At 37.1% G+C, this 18,689-nt stretch overlaps 1 protein-coding gene and 1 long non-coding RNA gene across 2 annotated transcripts; one reads left to right on the top strand and one right to left on the bottom strand.

Annotated features, from left to right (window-relative positions):
• The first annotated feature begins 5,178 nt into the window (after positions 1-5,178).
• On the top strand, positions 5,179-14,600 carry LOC147544409 (uncharacterized). Its single transcript, XR_015223745.1, has 7 exons — positions 5,179-5,403; positions 6,577-7,296; positions 9,034-9,435; positions 12,407-12,531; positions 12,741-12,884; positions 13,249-14,141; positions 14,423-14,600. It is a non-coding gene; the product is annotated as an uncharacterized LOC147544409 (long non-coding RNA).
• Positions 7,481-16,950, bottom strand: LOC147544408 (uncharacterized). The gene is made up of 10 exons (XM_086636472.1): positions 15,824-16,950; positions 13,536-13,691; positions 12,794-12,858; positions 12,412-12,508; positions 11,542-11,580; positions 11,357-11,445; positions 10,855-10,933; positions 10,696-10,737; positions 9,011-9,495; positions 7,481-8,123 (listed from the first exon to the last, which is right to left on the bottom strand). Exons 1-10 carry the CDS (start codon positions 16,338-16,340, stop codon positions 7,548-7,550), a joined length of 2,145 nt encoding a protein of 714 aa, XP_086492598.1. The 5' UTR covers positions 16,341-16,950; the 3' UTR covers positions 7,481-7,547.
• Between the last annotated feature and the right edge of the window lie 1,739 nt (positions 16,951-18,689).

The raw sequence follows: 18,689 nt of genomic DNA, 5'->3' as shown, positions 1-18,689 counted from the left end.
TCGGGTTTGGTATGAAGTTAAAAAAACTAATCGGGTTCGGGGCTGGTTTGGTATTAGATAGTAAACTCCGTCCCGAACCGATTAGTGTGTTATATATTAAATATATGTATTATTTAAGGTTATGTTTTTAAAATTTTAATCTTATATTATCAATTTAATTATTTTAGGTTTTATATTATTTAAGTAGTTGTAGTGTTTATGATTGATAAACTCAAAGTCTTACAAAATTTTGTTAACAATTGTTATGTTACTTCAAACTAAAATAACTTTTGTGAAACAAAATACTTTGAACCCGACCCGACTCGTTTTATATTAAACGGGGCGGGGCGGTAATGGTTTAGCAATTTTTAATTGGGACGGTTATGGTAATTGAATATCCACCCCAATTAATTATTGGGACGGTTATGGTAAAACCCGTTACTAACGGGACGGAGTTGGGAAGGGGATGAACCATCCCAAACCCTCCCCGTTGACATCCCTAGTGGGGGCACATGCCCCTATGTGGCCTCGCCCCTGAGGACAACACATGTCCTTTAATTTCTCCCAACATTATAGCAATTGAACCTAATACATTCCTTTGAAACTAAATTATGTAAACAACTCTCACCCACCCAATTCCATGCCTCACTTTCGCGGGAAATTGTTTTTGCGGTTGAATTGCTTTTGGCTAGTCACAGCAGGAGAGAGATAGTTTTTGGGGGAAGATATTGAGATTTTTATTACGCTTTTAGTTTTTATTTTGTAAAATATGAAGTATTTTCCTATATAGAACCTTGAGATTTTATTGTCTCTTTAATTTAAAGAATTTTTTTTCTTCTTTTTCATTATTTTAGGGAGTTTTTTTAACAAAAAAATCACATCAGATTTAATTGCAAAACAATTTTAAACTTTAACTATACAAAAAAATATTTCTTCTCTACGGTATCTCACCGTTGCTATCGTATCTCACATATAAATATTGACAGTGAGAAAAATGATGAAATTTATGAAATTTAAGGTACACATTAGAGAGATGACGAATGTAAATTAAGTCATAGAATCAACGAAGAACATGAAGAATTAAATAGATATGTAGAAGAAGAAGAATATGATTATATTCAAAATGAGATAAATGAATTTAGTTTGTATGTTAGCATGAAATTTGAATCTCCTGATGAAGCTTACAACTTCTACAATCAATATGCATCCAAGATAGGGTAGTGTCTGAAAGTCTTCTACTTGTAAGTCTAGTCGCACCGACACAATAATAGGTTGAAAGTATTGTTGCTCTCTACAAGGGTTATGTAATCTAACCCAACGAAAGACCGAGATACGTCGTGGGAAACTCTCCCACCTTACATCCAATAATGGAGGTTTCGACCATAACCCTCTTGCCATCAAATCCTTCAGGGCTGGGAATATGGTTGACTTGGAGTAATTGACTTTAAGACCCGATGAAAGTTCGAACCAGATGAACACCTCCTTGAGTTTCCTAAGTTGCACCGTGGAATCTTCGAGAAAGAATAAGGTGTCGTCTACAAACTGAAGGTGGTTGACTGGGGTACCACCCTCCATCACCGTGAAGCCACTAATCCATCGATTATCCTTCGCCACTCTCATACAGTGACTAAGAATTCCCGCGACTAAAAGGAAAAGCATAGGAGACAATGGGTCCCCTTACCTAATCCCCCTCGAACTCTGGAAGGGCTTCGTCGGGACGACATTGATCATAATAGAAAAGGAGGCTGAGCTAATACAACCGTCAGTCCAGGATCTCCATTTGTATCTGAACCCCATCCTATCCATGGCTTGATATAGAAAGTCCCCAGAAACTCTATCGTATGCCTTCCCCAGGCCGATCTTAACTACCAGGCCCTGCTGTCCCGATTGTCTTCTGGAATCAATAATCTCGTTCGCTATAAGGACCCCATTAAGGATTTGCCTACCGGCTATGAAGGCTCCTTGATACGGCGAAATAAGATCATCCAACACCAACTTGAGTCTAGAAGCCAACATCTTACAAACTATTTTGTAGCATCCACCCCAAACTTATGGGTCTGAAATCCGCGAGGTGCTCGGCATTAGACCTCATAGGGATTAAGACTATCAAGGTCTGGTTTAGCCTCCAATCCATCTGCGCGGTATCTAAGAATTCTTCAATCATCAACATAAGATCCTCTCGAATGATATCCCAACATTTAGAGAAAAAGGAAATAGGGAGGTCGTCTGGACCAGGGACGGAGCCACGTAGGGGCCCGTGGGGGTGAATGCCCCCACGACTCCGTGCCAAAAGCCTTTGCAGGTATGAGAATTTCAGGACCGAGTTTAAGTGAAATAGAACTGATTGCTATATTATGTCACAAAGCTGTAGATGGCTTAGTGGTTTCGGCACTAGTTGTGCACTCGGCAAGTCATGGGTTGAATCCCACCTCCTTATATTTTTTCAGATTTTCTTGAGTATTTTATTGTGAGAAGTTTTAAAGGTGCCTTGCTTTTGTGTTAAAAGCGCTTCCTTCCTTCACAGACTTTCTCTCATGTTTGTCTTGAGGGAGGCACCATTAATACTTATAAGGGGCTTTTCTAAACTTTCCAATTTATTCTTGCCTCTACTATCTCTGTAGTTATCTAATTGATACATCAAATTTTCTTTTGAACTCTTATTTTTTATCAAATTTCTTATGTTCCTATTTCTTTGTAAACTCATCCAACTTTCGATAGAGTTATTTGCACTCCCGTATTACCCTTATGTCCTATTAATTCTTCGTTTTTATGTATATTTCCTAACATTATTTAATTTAATTGCAAATGTTATTTATTTATATTTAGATTTTAGTCAAAATAAGTCACGGTTAGTTGTAGCCTAATTAGTTGATAGACTATAGTGTTGTTATGATATATAGAAGTCATTGGTTTGAACAACATATGATTTTTTTTGTAATTTAGTCTTATAACTAATTTTGATAGAGGTTAGTAATGAAGCTCGCAATTCGTCATTAATGATGGTGTTCGTTTTTTTACTGTTTAACTGTGCCCCCACAAAGAAAAGTTTCTAGCTTCGCCATTGGTCCGGACCAGGGACACCCATACTCTCGATTGGTGGTGGGGTTTAGGAATGAAAGAGACAAAATATATTCTACTCTATAATCAATATATATATATATATATATATATATATATATATATATATATATATATAATATATATTCAGTTTGATCCTTATCAAAATTTGAGTTTAGTCTCTATGTGCTTTGTAAATAGCAAAATCTTATTTACAGAGAAAGTGAAAAGATTCCAGCTTTTGGGCTCTCCAAAAAGCCAAAATGGCTCTGTAAATAGTTTTAAACTTCTACTACAAGTGAAAGAAAGTCTACTTTTGGTTGCCAAACGGCACCATAAACTTTTGAGTTAATTCCTATTTGGCCCCCTACTTTGTGACCAACTTCTTTTATGGCCCCCTATTTTCTGTAAATTCAAATATAACCCTTCTTTTTAAGTTAATGCCCTAACTACCCTTCTTTTAAATCCTTTTTCAAAATTAAAATTAAAAATAAAATCTTAATTCCACCTCATGTTCCTCTCCACCACACATCTCTCTGTCTCCACGTCACCTTTCTCTGTCTCCACGTCACCTCTATCTCTTCACGTCACCTCTCTCTCTCCACGTCACCTCTCTCTCTCCACCTCACCTCTCTCTCTCTCCACCTCACCTCTCTCTCCACCTCACCTCTCTCTCCACCTCACCTCTCTCTCCACCTCACCTCTCTCTCTCCACCTCACCTCTCTCTCTCTCTCCACCTCACCTCTCTCTCTCTCCACCTCACCTCTCTCTCTCTCCACCTCACCTCTCTCTCTCCACCTCACCTCTCTCTCTCTCTCTCCACCTCACCTCTCTCTCTCTCCACCTCACCTCTCTCTCTCTCCACCTCACCTCTCTCTCTCTCCACCTCACCTCTCTTCCCAACTCACCTCTCTCTCCAACTCACCCCGCTCTCTCTCCAACTCACCCCTCTCTCTCTCTCCAACTCACCTTCATCTTCTCCGATTAAAGTCGCCGGCCGGAATTTTCTGGCCGGCGACCTTCAAATTTTTTTTTTCTCTCATCTCTCTCTCTTTCTAAAAACTCCGGCGAAGGGGGTTTTCCTTCGCCGGGGTCGGTCTGTTCAAGAACAGACCTTCAAGTCTGTTCACGAGCAGACCTTTAGGTCTGTTCAAGAACAGACCTTCAAGTCTGTTCACGAGCAGACCTTCAGGTCTGTTCAAGAATAGACCGACTCCGGCAAAGGAAACCCTTTTCGCCGGAGTTTTTAGAGAGGGAGAGAGAGAGATGAGGGAAATTTTTTTTTTTTTAAGGTCGCCGGGCGGCGATTTTAATCGGAGAAGATGAAGGTGAGTTGTAGAGAGAGAGGGATGAGTTGGAGAGAGAGAGAGGGGTGAGTTGGGAAGAGAGGTGAGGTGGAGATAGATGTCTGGTTGAGACTTGAGAGGGAATTGAGGTGGAATTAAGATTTTATTTTTAATTTTAATTTTGAACAACTATTTAAAGGAAGGGTAGTTAGAGCATCCCCAATGGTTAGCACCAAATTAGTCACCAAAAAAGAATCTTCACCAAATTATTTGGTGTTTTCAAATTCTTGAACCCAAAGGCAAACACTAAAACTCCCACCAAATCACTATTCATTACACTAGATTTTATTTTTATCATTTTTAATACTCATTTTTTAAATAAAATAAGATGAAAAATAATATATCAAAATAGTAATTAGAATTATAAGATTTAAATTACATATTATGATCATTACGACATTTTATTGTTTTAAGGGGACCAAACAGAAATATTATATGGGACCAAATACAAACATTAAGATAAATAAAGGGACTAAATGGGAAAGAATAATTCAAAAGAGGATGAATTATATATGAAAAACTATGGGACCCACCATATCACCAAATTGGTGAAGGGGAACAGTAGCCGGCCAGATATGGCCGGCTACTGTTCATGGCACGGGAGATCTTTGGTGATCTCCCGTGCCATTGGGTACCAACTGCCCTGGGTATCACCAAATTTTGGTGATACCCAGGGCCGTTGGGATGCTCTTAAGACAATTACATTAAAAAAGGGGGTCGTATTTGAGTTTACAGAAAATAGGGGACCATAAAAGAATCTGGTCACAAAGTAGGGGGCCAAATAGGAATTAACTCTAAACTTTTCAATGGACAGTGGATGTAATGGAGAACGCGGGAGAGGCTACGTGTCTTTCAATCAAAGCAACTGCACTAAGCATCTCACCTCAGTCTAGGGCTTTTTGTTGTGAGAGAAAAGGTGGAATAAGGATGGAAGATGAGGAAATTGAAGGAAAGTAGGTAGGTTTTTGTTGAAGAAGCAACCTTGGGAAATGGAATCAACATGGATTTTTGAAGATTTAGGTGAGGAAAATTTTAGTTTCTCTCTTTAAGTTTGAGTTTTCTGTGATAGATTAGTAATGGAGGGGTTTTCTTTTGATGCATGCACTTTATTTTGGAGACAAGGTCACATAGGATATGAGATTGCACTATAAACAACTACTAGGGGGAGAGTGATCAATTTAGTATGTTTATTTTGACTAAGTTGTATGTAAATTTCCTATTTAGAGTATGAATATAAATTTTTTAGATATTTTGGGTTAAATTGTTATGGTTTGAGGTGACTTGATTAGTTGTGAAAAAATAGGTAAAAAGAAAATTTGTTGAGTATTTCATAAGGAGATAAATTATGTTGGTGTGTTATAATAATACGTAAAAATTAGTGGGGCTTTTGGTGTTCATGGATCCTAGGGTTCTTAAATAAAATCAAACAAAAAATTTCTTCGATTTAGGGTTTTGAAGTAAAAATCAACCCGGAAAAGATTCTCAAAAGCATTAAAGAAAGTTAATGTGATTTAAGTTAGGGTTATTTCCCTAATAGCCCCCAACTTTGTGACCGGTTTCCTGCCTAGCCCCCTACTTTATCAAAAATACCCAGATGGCCCCCTTTTTTAGATTCCGTTATAACACCGTTACCTAGTCATCATTTCTCTCTCTTCCATCTCATTACCTCTCTCTGCCACCTCACCTTATCGCCACCTCATCATCTTCACCGGCGAAAGTTGTCGGTTGGCGACCTTCATTAAAAAATATTTTTTTGAGGGAGAGAGGAGAGAAGAAAAAAAAAAGATTTTTTTTTTTAATGAAGGTCGTCGGCCGGAAAATTGGCCGGCCGACGACCTATGCCGGTGAAGATGATGAGGTGGCAGAGAGAGGTAATGAGATGGAAGAGAGAGAAATGATGACTAGGTAACGGTGTTATAACGGAATCTAAAAAAGGGGGTCATCTAGGTATTTTTGATGAAGTAGGGGGATAGGCAGGAAACCGGTCACAAAGTTGGGTGCTATTAGGGAAATAACCCTTTAAGTTATGTTGATGAGACAGAAGGAAAAACCATTTTAAGAAACTCAAACCCCCATCCGAAAGTTTCTTCCCCAAATCAACAAAAGATTTTCTTTTTCGGTTATGAAAAAAAACAAGATGTTTAAGATCTTAGTGGATAATTACAGTTTTGTGTGTTTCTTCCCCAAATCCAGGTAGCATTGAAGGAGATCAACTTCATTGAAATTTTTTGTGAAGCTTTTACTCTTGCAGTAATGGCAGTCAAGAAGAGATGTGGGAAGAAGAGACGTTTTTGGAGAGAGAAAGAAAAAAACAACTGGTAAAGAGAAAGTGGTTCGGATTTTGAATTGATGAGATGGGACGGTTGACGGGTTGAGTGTAAGATTCAGAAGAAAATGGAGGGGCGTCAGATTTTTGTGATGGTTTTTTCGTGATTTCGCCAAAAAAGTATGCCCTTTTCCGTCTTTTCAGCATCCACTCTGACTCCTAGGACCTGCCCCTAATTTTTTCTTTGACTTGGGCTGGCCTCCGATTGTGGGTTTGTTTTTGGGTGTTTTGCCCAACTCCTCTAAATTTTATCATGGATGGTAGTTGTTCATGTTACGGGTTCCTTGTTTGACATATACATAGTCATGTCTTGTGACTTATGAAATTAATAATGGAACGGAAGTGCGTTTTAAGGCGTTTAGTGGTGGAGTTCTGCTTTGCTCAGGATTTGTGAAATAGTGGGTTCGAGTTATTTGTTGGTTTCAGTTGATCGAGGTTGCGAGAGAGATACATGGGGTCTTCCGGTTTTAAGCGAGTTCAAACGTCTATGAATTTATCCTTTCAAAAATTGATAAAGTCCATAGACATTTAAGAGGACATCAAAACATCATTTACATGGAACAACATTTAGGGTATCGTAATGTCAGGTATGATGCTCCTGCATTTGAACACCATGATGATATTGTTGCAATTGCATTTGGTATTCTAAAATTTTACTACACCCATTATGCTCTGTTTCATGTACGAAATATCCTTTACCTGCTTTGTTTCACATTTCCGTACTGCGGCGGTAATAATGCATCCAAATAAACATAAAAAGGGAATGCCAAATTAGAAAATTACCATAATCATTGTGTATATAATGATGGAAATTATTTCAGGGTACATTATCGAAGAACTATATCTTCCTCATTCGAAATTTAACGCCTCCACAACGCATCAGTAGTAAAATTGCAAGTGGGACGATAAGGACTTCAACACCAACAAGTAGGTAGTCTTTCCAGTTAGGAGTAAGATTAGTCGATAGACTAATATAGGTGTTACAACCGAAAGCCACAACCATAGCCATCATAGCTGTGAATAAAGTGGCTAAGGCAAGTCTATACTGTGTAGGTAATGATCGTCTGAAATCCTCCTCTTTATAGGAAGCCATGAGTAGAGCCATAAATTGGACTAGTGCAATAGCTGTACATGATAACCCAAATATGTAGGCGTGGGAGAAGATATTTAAGACAATCGTAGTACGATCATTTGCGGTTGTCCCTTTCTTATCATTATCTTTTGCAATTGAGAAACCGGCTGCAAATGTGACAGCAGTTACCAATGCAGAACAGCAACTGCTTGCAGTGTTTGTTAACTGTGTCTTTGCGCTCTCCACCATCTTCATGTGGCTCTCAGTGAACACTTCTCTCGCTGTCTTACCGTCCTTATTGCGGTAGTTCACCAGATCTTTAGGTAAAAGTTCCTTCACTTGCTGCATCAATAAACGCCAAACAGTTTTAGGTTTTATAGGTGCTATATCTGATACTTCTGAGTTAAATGCTATCTTTAGATTAAGCTTCAGTTAGGACTTAGGAATCCAAATTTGAAAACTAATTTTTGAGCTATATCTGATACTTCTGAGTTAATTGCTATCTTTAGTCCCGACTTGACCGACTCGATTAGCTGTACGGAATCTCCTAGACAGACTCCTAGGTTCTCAAAATGATTTTAGTATCTTTGACTTAATTTAGGTCTTCAACTTGGCGGACTAGCTACATAACTTAACTCTTATGAGATGTTTTTGTTAACGATTTGGTTCAATTAAAAGGAAAAGAAAGGTTTACAAGGGAGACAAGATCCTGAAGAGATTGTATTTTTGATGGAGCAGAGGGAGGCATGATAAAGCTATATCATCTCCTATCTTGTATCGAGTGCTTTCTGATAATTCTCGCCCATACTTTTGAAGTCCAGATGCATTTTAAGATAAAATCTTGCACCACAGACGGTGGTCAACGTGGATATCATATTAGTGATGGCAAGGTTAGTTCCCCAACTTAAATAAGTACCCGTTGTAAATTAGGATTGAGTTCAATAGTATTAAAAAAAATATTAAGGTTGTTGTACTTTAGGGCTAAGAGGAAATATTGGACGGCATCAATTTTGTAGAGATATTATTTTGGATTGGGAGGCACCTATGTGTATGTCTATGCAACTTCTTAGTGAAACGGTTGAGGGTGCTCGATTGGATTATAACGGAGTTCTAGAACCTTGTTTTATTTAAAGAAATATTTTGTTAAAAACAAAAATACGCTGGATTTTCAAAACGTGAAAGAGATAGAAATGATAAATTTATATATATATATATATATGTATATGTACCTCAAACCATTTGAATTCTTCAGACATCTGCAATGGAGAGCTTAGTTGATTGTTGCAGATGGCAGCCAAATGCAGTATTGTATTACCGTTGTCGTCCTTTGATGATTTTAAGCGAGAGGGAAGCCGCGGATCCTCGTTGCCAATTTGTTTTAAGAAGTTGACAATATTCTCATCACGTTTCTCGACTGCTACATGGAGTACATTCTTTCCCTCTTTTCCGGGATACGTTGCAGCCGCAGGATGTTTTTTTAGGATCCTTATAACCAAGTCATTGAGCCGCAATGAAGCAGCCAGAGTTAGAGGAGTCTCCATCCATCTATCCATCACATTGTCTTGATTTCGTTGCCTTGATACAGAGGGATTCTCAGGGATGCCTCCGAGAGAGAGAGACCACCAATATTCTCGGTTCATAGCTATGGAAGACAGTAAGTGAATCGCACTTACATGTTTCTTCTTTAGATGAATAAGGTCTTGCCTGTATTTTTCTGCATACATATATCCATGCCACGATAAAATTACAATCACTTGCTTAATATTGCGTATGAAGAGTTACATTAAACCTACGTGTACAGCAAGTATGCATACATATATTCATGCCACAATAAATGAAGATGCCATGATTAATACCTATGTTGCTTCATTTTGATTCAAGCATATTCGGTAAAAAGAACTGTTGCTTCTATAAAAAGATAGTCAGGTTTCGTCGCCTATGCTTTTCTGTTTCTTACCTCGGAGGTTTTCCTCAGTAAATTGTGTTTGTATGGTTCAAATCTTTTTCTTTTCTTTTCTTTTTGCATATTTATTTCAATTTTTGAACTATTGCACTTGAGCCCTTGAGCCCTTTAGTCAAAATCAGAACTGATCACATCAAGTATGCATACATATATTCATGCCACAATAAATTAAGATGCCATGTTCAATATTGCGTACCACGAGATACATCAATACCTTTTGTGTACATTTAATGTCTTGTGGTTTTGTTGTTAACCATAAGGAGATGATTTAGGGGGTTCTACTGCAATAGATGAACAATCTTGGAAAATAGTTAAAGATTTGATTTCTGTTTAGGAACCACTACTACTATGAGAATGTAACTAAGGGTGGTATTTGTTTTTTGTCTGGATATGAATCGTCTGAATCTGACTAGTCCTAACCTGACTTGTTATGGTCAGGTTTACTATAGTCATTTTAGGATATTTCAGTTAATGGACTTTTAATCTAGACATATTTTATGTCTGACTCAAACTACTTTAAATCAGCCCCAAGTCAGCCATTCAAACACACAAGCTAGACAAAAAACAACAATGCTGAAATCAACCCGAATCAGACCACTCCGATGAGTCAGATCTGACTTAAAAAAAAAGGTACTAGTGTCTTTTTCTACAGTTGAGTTATAGTTGTATTTGTCACCTCTTAGCATAAAGGTATCATTTTGCTTCAAGCATATTCAATAAATAGAACTGTTGCTTTTATGAAAAGCTAGGTTTCGTCGCCTATGCTTTTTTGTTTCTTACCTTCGGAGGTTTTCCTAAGTAGATTGTGTTTGTATGGTTTGAATTTTTTTTTTTTTTTTTGCGTATTTATTTAAAATGTTTGAACTGTTGCACTTGAGCCCTTTAGGCAAAATCAGAACTGATTACATCAAGTACATATAGAGTATAGAATTCACATTGATAAGTGCTCACTTCTGTTCATGAATTCATAGATTTCATTTTGCATCGACCTAACTGCAAAACGAGAACACATAAGAAGCATAGACTTTTGGTTAATCTACGATAACTAATAAAAGAAATTTATTTAAGTTAAAAGAAAGAAAATAAAAGAATAATTGATTGTTGTTATACCTAAAAAGCTAAAGAATTTGTAGCTCTTCCCCTGTGTCTCATGACCTTTGACATCACTCACAAAAAGCCTTCGTTGTCTCTGCAAGCAGAAATATGGAAAAGAAGTTCTACTGATGTATCATGCGTGAATGTGTCTGGGTTCGTGGCTGTGTATAATATATTACCCATTATTGTTTTGGTTTTAATGCTTTCATGTTCACGTGCCCTTCGTGAAGATCATCCAACAATATTTATCATCATGATACGTCATGGAATGTTTAACTGTTCAGAAATAGGGAGGTAAGACGGGGTAGGTCAAGCTAGTCAGGCTCATCTATATTACGTTTTGAGTAATCGCTTGAGCCAGCTTGACCAAAGCTTTGACCCTTTGTCCATCCTTTTTCTGAGATGATAATATTATTAGCAGTTGCTTCTTTAGTTGGGGCCGGCCACTTACATCCTCAGAAAATTTTGAATTAGGAAAACACCAAGTAGAAGCTTAAACATAGTTCTCAGTGTTTACCTTGAAACTGATGGATGCGAACAACTGGTCCTCTTCACCTTCTTCGGGATCGGATGGAGCTGCCCTATTTTTTTTCCACTTTGGCATACCTTTGAAATATGTTACAATGGTGTGTCACAAACATTTAGTTATTCGTGAAGAATCAGATGGTTCCATCTTTTTTGTAAGAGAGAGAGAGGTCTCACTTTCATAGATGGTGTTAACGAGTGCTCCTAAGCATTGCCCTGCAAACAAATTTAAACGCACAAATTTGTAACTCGCAAACATATCTAACTCATTTACTTACTAAGTTACTAATATATATATATATATATATATATATATATATATATATATATATATATATATATTCGTGTTGAAGACTGAAACGTAAATAATGTATCTACGTAATTCAACCTTACAAAACACAATTTTACTAATAGTGAGTCATTACTGTTAGATCGAAAAATAGATTAAGCAGGAGTAAAAGGATGTACTAACATCTAATGGCATCAGGTTTCCCCATAATAGCTATATAAGCTTGCCCAATGACCCACACTTAGATAATTTCTGTTTTAAAGTCAGACTCTCAAAGTAAGCATAGTTGATTTTGCAAGTCCGAGTCTTATTAGCTAGTAATCATTATCTACGGTTTTCTTTGTTGAGTAGGAAGCTTAGGTCAGAACCACTACGAGCTACGCTTCATCTTTATTTGCTCGTGAAGAATCAGTTACTTGGTTGCTTATGTCTTTTGCCATATTGTTTATTAATTGATGATTCCCAGTTGTTAATCTAGATGATAACCCCAATCTGCTATAGTAAATGAACATGTGAATGTTGTACTTCAATCAATAAGAAACCCACCCTTTATGAGTAAATAATTTATATTTTGATTCTATGTTTTCTATAACCATTTAAAGGGTAGCTTCTGAACTGTAATGTGAATAAAAAAATAATAATAAAGTGGGTACGTAAAACCACACAAAATGCATATATTTGATATGGGTCATTCGGCAACTATTACGTGTGTACCACACTTGATAATCCCTGCAGAAAAATGTATTAGTGCAGTTTACCTAGAGATCTCGAGGTCTTGTTTTCTTCTTCATCATCTGGAGGGTTGTATTCTTCATCGGTACCGAAAAGTTCATCATCCATTGGCCGTCTGGGTGCCTTCAGGATATCCAGAATAACAGGTTAGGATTTAGGAATATATATATAATGGTTACTTTATGAGCTCTTAGTTTAACATGATCATTTGGCAGATACTTGAATCAAAAAGGACTTCTATTTTCGTAGCCACTTGCTACTTGACTTGCCATGTTTCTGTATCTACTGCGTGCTGTTTAACTCTTTTATACATATTTCGTTATTTTAGATTGTTGATAGCTTTTTACTTGTACAGTTTAATGCTGCATTCTGCAAAATGCTGATATTATGAAAGATGGAGAACTTCACCGAATCTTTATCATTTGACCGGTTCTTTTTCTGTTGAGAAGAAAGGAATTTCTCGGCAGGAAGACCTGAAAAAGAATCATTTATTTGAGAGGTCAGTTTCGCTACACCATATTTTTCTATGTTATTTACCTTTGTGCAGGTAGGTTAGTTCTGCCAGGTCTAGTTTAGTATCTTTTTAGGATTCATATCTGAAATCTGACATACGGTCGGAGTCAACTCGAGCAAGATACTAAACCCTCTGTTTTTGCATATTTTACTTGCTGAGTCCGACTCGTGATAATAACTTATGGTTTAAAGCCATTTTGTGCCTGTATTGTGTAGGCTGAACTCTGACATACGGTCGGAGTCAACTCGAGCAAGATACTAAACCGTCTGTTTTTTCATATGCTACTTGCTGAATCCGACTCGTGATAATAACTTATGGTTTAAAGCCATTTTGTGCCTGTATTGTGTAGGCTGAACTTACGATAAATATGTAACTAAGGTTAAATTGTCCTCGAGTTAGTCAGATGATCTAATGAGTTTCTGAAACCAGAGTATAAGGTGTTTCATAGAGGAATTATTATTCAATTAGGACTTCGGCTAGTTCGTACTGGAATATTTTGTTATCATTTCAGAATCGATAATATTTGGTTATTGGACGACCGACGACTTTCTGTTTCAATGAAGTTAAACTGTCATGAAGATAGAGGAAGCTAGGAAGTAGAATTTTGAGAGTAGTTATCAACAGAGAGATCCTTACATTTGTAAATTAGTAAATCAAGGGAGCCTAGGTCACACCCACTTGAGAATGCATCTGGAAGAGAGACCATGTGGTGAAGAGGAGTAAATCCTAGTTGGTCTCGCGCGAATATTAGGTCTGCCGTCTGCTTATCTTCAATCATCTCAACTGCCAGGGCTGCAACACCAATATATTTGAGATTAGAAAGATCAACCTTTGAACCAATCCTTGTTAGAAGTTAGAACTAATTGCTTATGGATGTACGACATAATATATATTGTAGTTGTAACCTGTATCATCTTACCCGTTACAGTAATGACATTTATGGAAGTCAAAACAAGTTCTACGTTTGTGTGTATAATCTCCCTTGAGTGCATTACAGGAGTGTGCAACTACCTCGACGGGTCACATGACACTAAAGGAAAGCAAGCTATTAGTAAGTATCGAGTCAGTTTTGCTCTCGTCTTCCCCCCTTCGCCGTAAAAGAGAGAGAGAGAGAGACTTGCCAACAGATGACGGCTTACCTACCCCTTCTGGTGAGTCATTTTTGAAAATTACTTTTGAAGAAGGAAAGTGTAAAGAAGGAGAAATAAAACCAAAGAAAAGTTCAAAAGTTTAAGTTACCTAGTGGATTATTCAATTAGGAGTTGGAATCTAGTCATCTTTTTGGGGGCTATTTTGATTAGCTGGTCATCTATAGGGGGCAAAAAAGGAATTTAACTCAAAAGAGGATTCTCTGCTGTGGTTAGATTTGAAATAAATTTCGTAGGTTAGGTCCCTCAATTTTTCTAATAATTTACTTTACACCCTCCAAATTGCGTTTAATATCTCCGTCATCCCTCCATACCTCTTTCCTTGTAATTTGAACCGTCGAAGATAAGTTACAGCGAAAGTATCTTACCCATAAGTTGGCGATAGATAAATTTGAACTATCTAACGTCTTTGCTTAAGTCATATCTGAAGTTCTGAACCACTAATCTGGAAAGATAAAACAAGCTATTATATACTATATATATATTGAAGTTAACCTAACCTGTAATTTCTTAGACAATTTAGGGAATTAAAATCCACATGTAGTTTTCGTAAGTTGCAGTCTTGCATATTTAAATTTAAACGTATTCCGAAAGAGAAAATGAAGGGAGTTTTCTTTTTTGAGAGTTAAAATGAAGGAAGTTAGTTCAGTGGTTTTCCAACTCAATTTGAGTCGTTAGATTGTAAAATTATAGATGAAGATTGGACAGACACGATATCCAGCGATAAATCTACGACCGAACTCAAACAACACCATTGCTTTATATATATTATATATATATACTAGCAAGTATCAATTGAGGTGTGGAGCAAGCAAGGGGTCAGTTTTTTCCCACTCATCCAAAACGATTTATTCGGCCAAGTTTTGACTAACTGATGTAGAGGAATTGGCCGAAAAATACATGGAAGAAATTGATGCGGCCAAGTATAAAGGTGACAGACTAAAACGGACAAAACCGAAGCTACGGGTGTCGGAATTGAACGAAATTTTGAGGGATGGTGCAAAATAACCTTCCGCTCATTCGTTGTTGCTTCGCCACAACAGGGCCCACTTTGAGGGTCAAATTCCAATCATTTAGGTCCTCAAAACAGACTTTTAGTAGTTTTTTTTTTACTATTTTTAGTAAGTGTTTTTAATTTAGGTATTCTCTTATTTTCTTGAGATTTTAGTGTTTTATTTTCTTAGGAGTTGCTATTTGAATTCGATTAGGTTAAGGAAGCCCTAAGGCTATTTAAAGGGGGACCTAAGAGTTGTTTTCTTCATTTAGTTTTAATCAATAAAGTTCAGCTTTTTAGTTAATTCTTCTTAGTTTCGGTTCTTTAGTCTTTAGACGAAGATCTAAGACTCTTTTAGAGATTTCCACTGCGTCACTAACTAATTTTATATAATGTATATAATGTATATATATGTAAATATGCATGCATAGGCGACGAGTTCTACTCTAAAAGTTAATATATATATATATATATATATATATGTAAATATGCATGCATAGGCGACGAGTTCTACTCTAAAAGTTAATTTGCTGAACCTGATCCTCACTGACCCAAGATGAGTAATGAGGCTGACTTTTCACTAACTCTTACATGTATATATAGGCGACAAATTTTACTATAAGAAATGAAATTGAGCTCCACAGCCCAAAGTTTCCAACATACCAAGTAACTCAAGAGGTTGTCCTTGGGATCGACTGGGGCTACCCCCAAGACACAACTGATCCCTTAGTTCCTCGAATGGATCGAACGATCCCAAATGCTTAGAAAAGGGATAAACTTACTAAAGTGGTAGGCCATGATTGCGCAGTGTAAAACGGTAGCTCCATCAGCTCTTCTTATCTTCGGACTACTTCCTTGGAGTAGGTTCCAGAACATTGCTGAATGGCCGTTAAGAGCAGCTCTATGAAGTGCAGTCTCACCATCTTTATTTATAACTTGAAGAAGGTCAGCGCGAAGGTCAGCGCTAATATCAAGCAAAGCATTTGCAACTACTATGTTTCCTTTAGAAGCTGCTACGTGAAGAGCTGTATCGCCATTGAAGTTCTTCATTTTTAGACCGTCTTCGGCTAATTCTGCTATAACATTGAGAACTAGGTCCGTATATTCATATTCTATTAACATATTTAGAAATGGTTCTTTTATCAGTTCTTTCGGCGCTTGTATAATTATCTCGATCATCATAGGTGATGTTTTTAGCCATTCCATAATCTTTCTCCAGTCATCCTCTCGGATTAAGTTGTATACTTCCTCATGTATTGAGTTTATACGCCCATATTTTTTTTCATCCAACATCCTCATTACTGATCTTACAGATACTAGTTAAACTAGAAAGAGAGAGAGTTCATTTGGACCTGCATTCATTTTTCATTCCATTCTTATAACAAGTTAAAAGTGAAGTCTGATACTTAACTCATTAATGTAAACATGATGGGACCCATAACCAATGTGACGAATTTTATTCGGTGGGAACTGTCTAATTTGAGTCTCCTTTATGAGTCTCGTATTAGTCTGAATTGCTGATGAAGCTAATATATCAAGAGGTCAAGTTGAATCGGTTTAATTGCTTCCTGTATAGAAAGATCCATGACTTTGAGTAAATAAGAAGGCAAGTTTTGCAGGAGAAAAGAACAAATAGATAAAGAGAGGTGAGAGAGATAGATGGCTGAAGAGGCAGAATCAATCTAATTCTTTCTAGACAAGCAAAGGAGTTAAAGAACCTACAGAACACTGTATGATCTCCTTGGGGTGCTACTTTACTTTGAGGAGTGCTATAATCATGACTTCCTTTTTTATCTTTGCAAGCTATAAGCATGAATTCTTTACACATACAAATATTTTGGGCTAGAATGTTTTTGTGTTTCTTTTTTTACCTCATTCATGTCCCTATGAAAGTCGTGCGGATTACAAACCAACGCTGGTCTAGAATATATTTATAGACAGGGAGTCTGTACGTCTAGATTTTTTTATAATTTCTATTAGTAAATGGAATTTTGTTACAAAAATGATGCTATGCCCGGCCACTCTCCCGGTTGAATCCCGGTCGTGTGACGTGGTCGGGCCAGATTTAGAGAGAGAAAGTGAAAAACCCTCTCTCTAAATCTGGCCCTGCCGCTCTCCCGACTGTATCCCGCCGGGAGAGCAGCCAGGCATAGCATCACCTCTAGTCAAATTTTAGACTTGACTTCGAAAAAAATAAACACTATCTTAGTTACACATTATCGAGGGAATCGTCTAAATAATGGTTTAAGAATGTGGGAAACTATTTAACTGAGGTTGAGGCTTTCAAGACTTTAAGTGTTTGACAGCCAAAGCTACAAGTATTTTTTCTTGCAGTAGAAGTACCTTTCTTTTAATAAAGTAAAATTTCGTGTTGTTGCCTCTTGCAACAGTGACAAGAAAGGAGGTGAATAAATAAGAATTAGAAGTGAATGCTAGCAACATTATAGAAAAAACGAAATACAAATTATTTAAGGAATTGGTGGATTTTGACTCTTTCAGAGGCAACAAAACTTTATCTTATTCCTCATCTCCTCACACATCTCCTACCACCAATTTCTGCCACCACCATTAGGGTATCTCTCCTCCTTCCTTTTTCTTTATCTTCTCCTTCCTCTCTCTCTCTTCCTCCCACTGTCTCTCCTCTATTTATTTGTCTCGACGAAAGGGTCCCCTTTGTCGGAAAGCAAACACTAGTTAAATCTCCAGAATCAGTTCGCACTAATTTTAGGGTGGAATTCCTCCAAACCAGTAAACGGATTGATTTAGGAAGATTTCCTCCAAGAAGAATATGGGAGAATTTTCACCAAACCAGCTGCCGATCGTTTTAGGGAAATCTTACGAACTAGATCGATGTTACGTTGAAGAGGGCCTTCCCCTTTCGTCAAAACAGTTGGAGAGAGTAGGAAAAAAATGGAGAAGAGGAAGTTAAAAAGGCAATGACTTTGGAACATAAAGAAAATTCTTTGGGCGCATAAAGACTTAGTCAATGAAGATTAACTTAGGAAACACTTTTTTAACCTAAAAATTTACATGATTTTTCTTAACCCTCTGATCTTCGTCTCCTCATGTCTTCTCTCCTTCCCTCTCCAACTTTTAGTTTTTAATGTCCATAGTGCATCATCAAAACCCCGGGAAAGAACTTTTTGGAGCAGAAGTAAAGAAAGAGTTACAAAGATGAAAACAAAAGTTAGGGTTTTGAGAAATTTACTTCCCACAGCCAAATAGGTCATTATAGGTTAAGGTATTGTTCTTCCAAACTGCGACACTAATCTCTTTAAGAACTTCAATGAGTGAAAACGTATTTCCCTTGAAAAGTGATGTTTTTATCTCCAAGTAATCTTGCCAATACCAAATTTCCCATCTTAAAAAAATGATTTACTAGAAGAAGATAGATCTGAATAAGTAGGTGAGAGTGGGTGAGAAAATATGTCGGTATTGTTTGGTGGCCAATACGTGGACAACTGTTTTTCTTATATGGACGACTATCTTATGTGGACAACCAAAATCATTAATTTTTTTATATGGACACCAGTTTCTAAGGGGACAACTCTCTATTATTTTCACTGAAGTCCTCTTAAAATTAGATGTATTATTTTAACACCTCCCTCTTTTCTCGTAAACCCTAAGTAAGTTTGGTCTTCTTCCACT

This window comes from Eschscholzia californica, unplaced genomic scaffold (genome assembly GCF_041429995.1).
Source record: "Eschscholzia californica isolate CP2 unplaced genomic scaffold, dmEscCali1.0.p SCAF_4, whole genome shotgun sequence".
Lineage (NCBI taxonomy): Eukaryota > Viridiplantae > Streptophyta > Magnoliopsida > Ranunculales > Papaveraceae > Eschscholzia > Eschscholzia californica.
The sequence above is the reverse complement of the archived record's forward strand: the minus strand, read 5'-3'. Positions and strand labels throughout refer to the sequence as shown.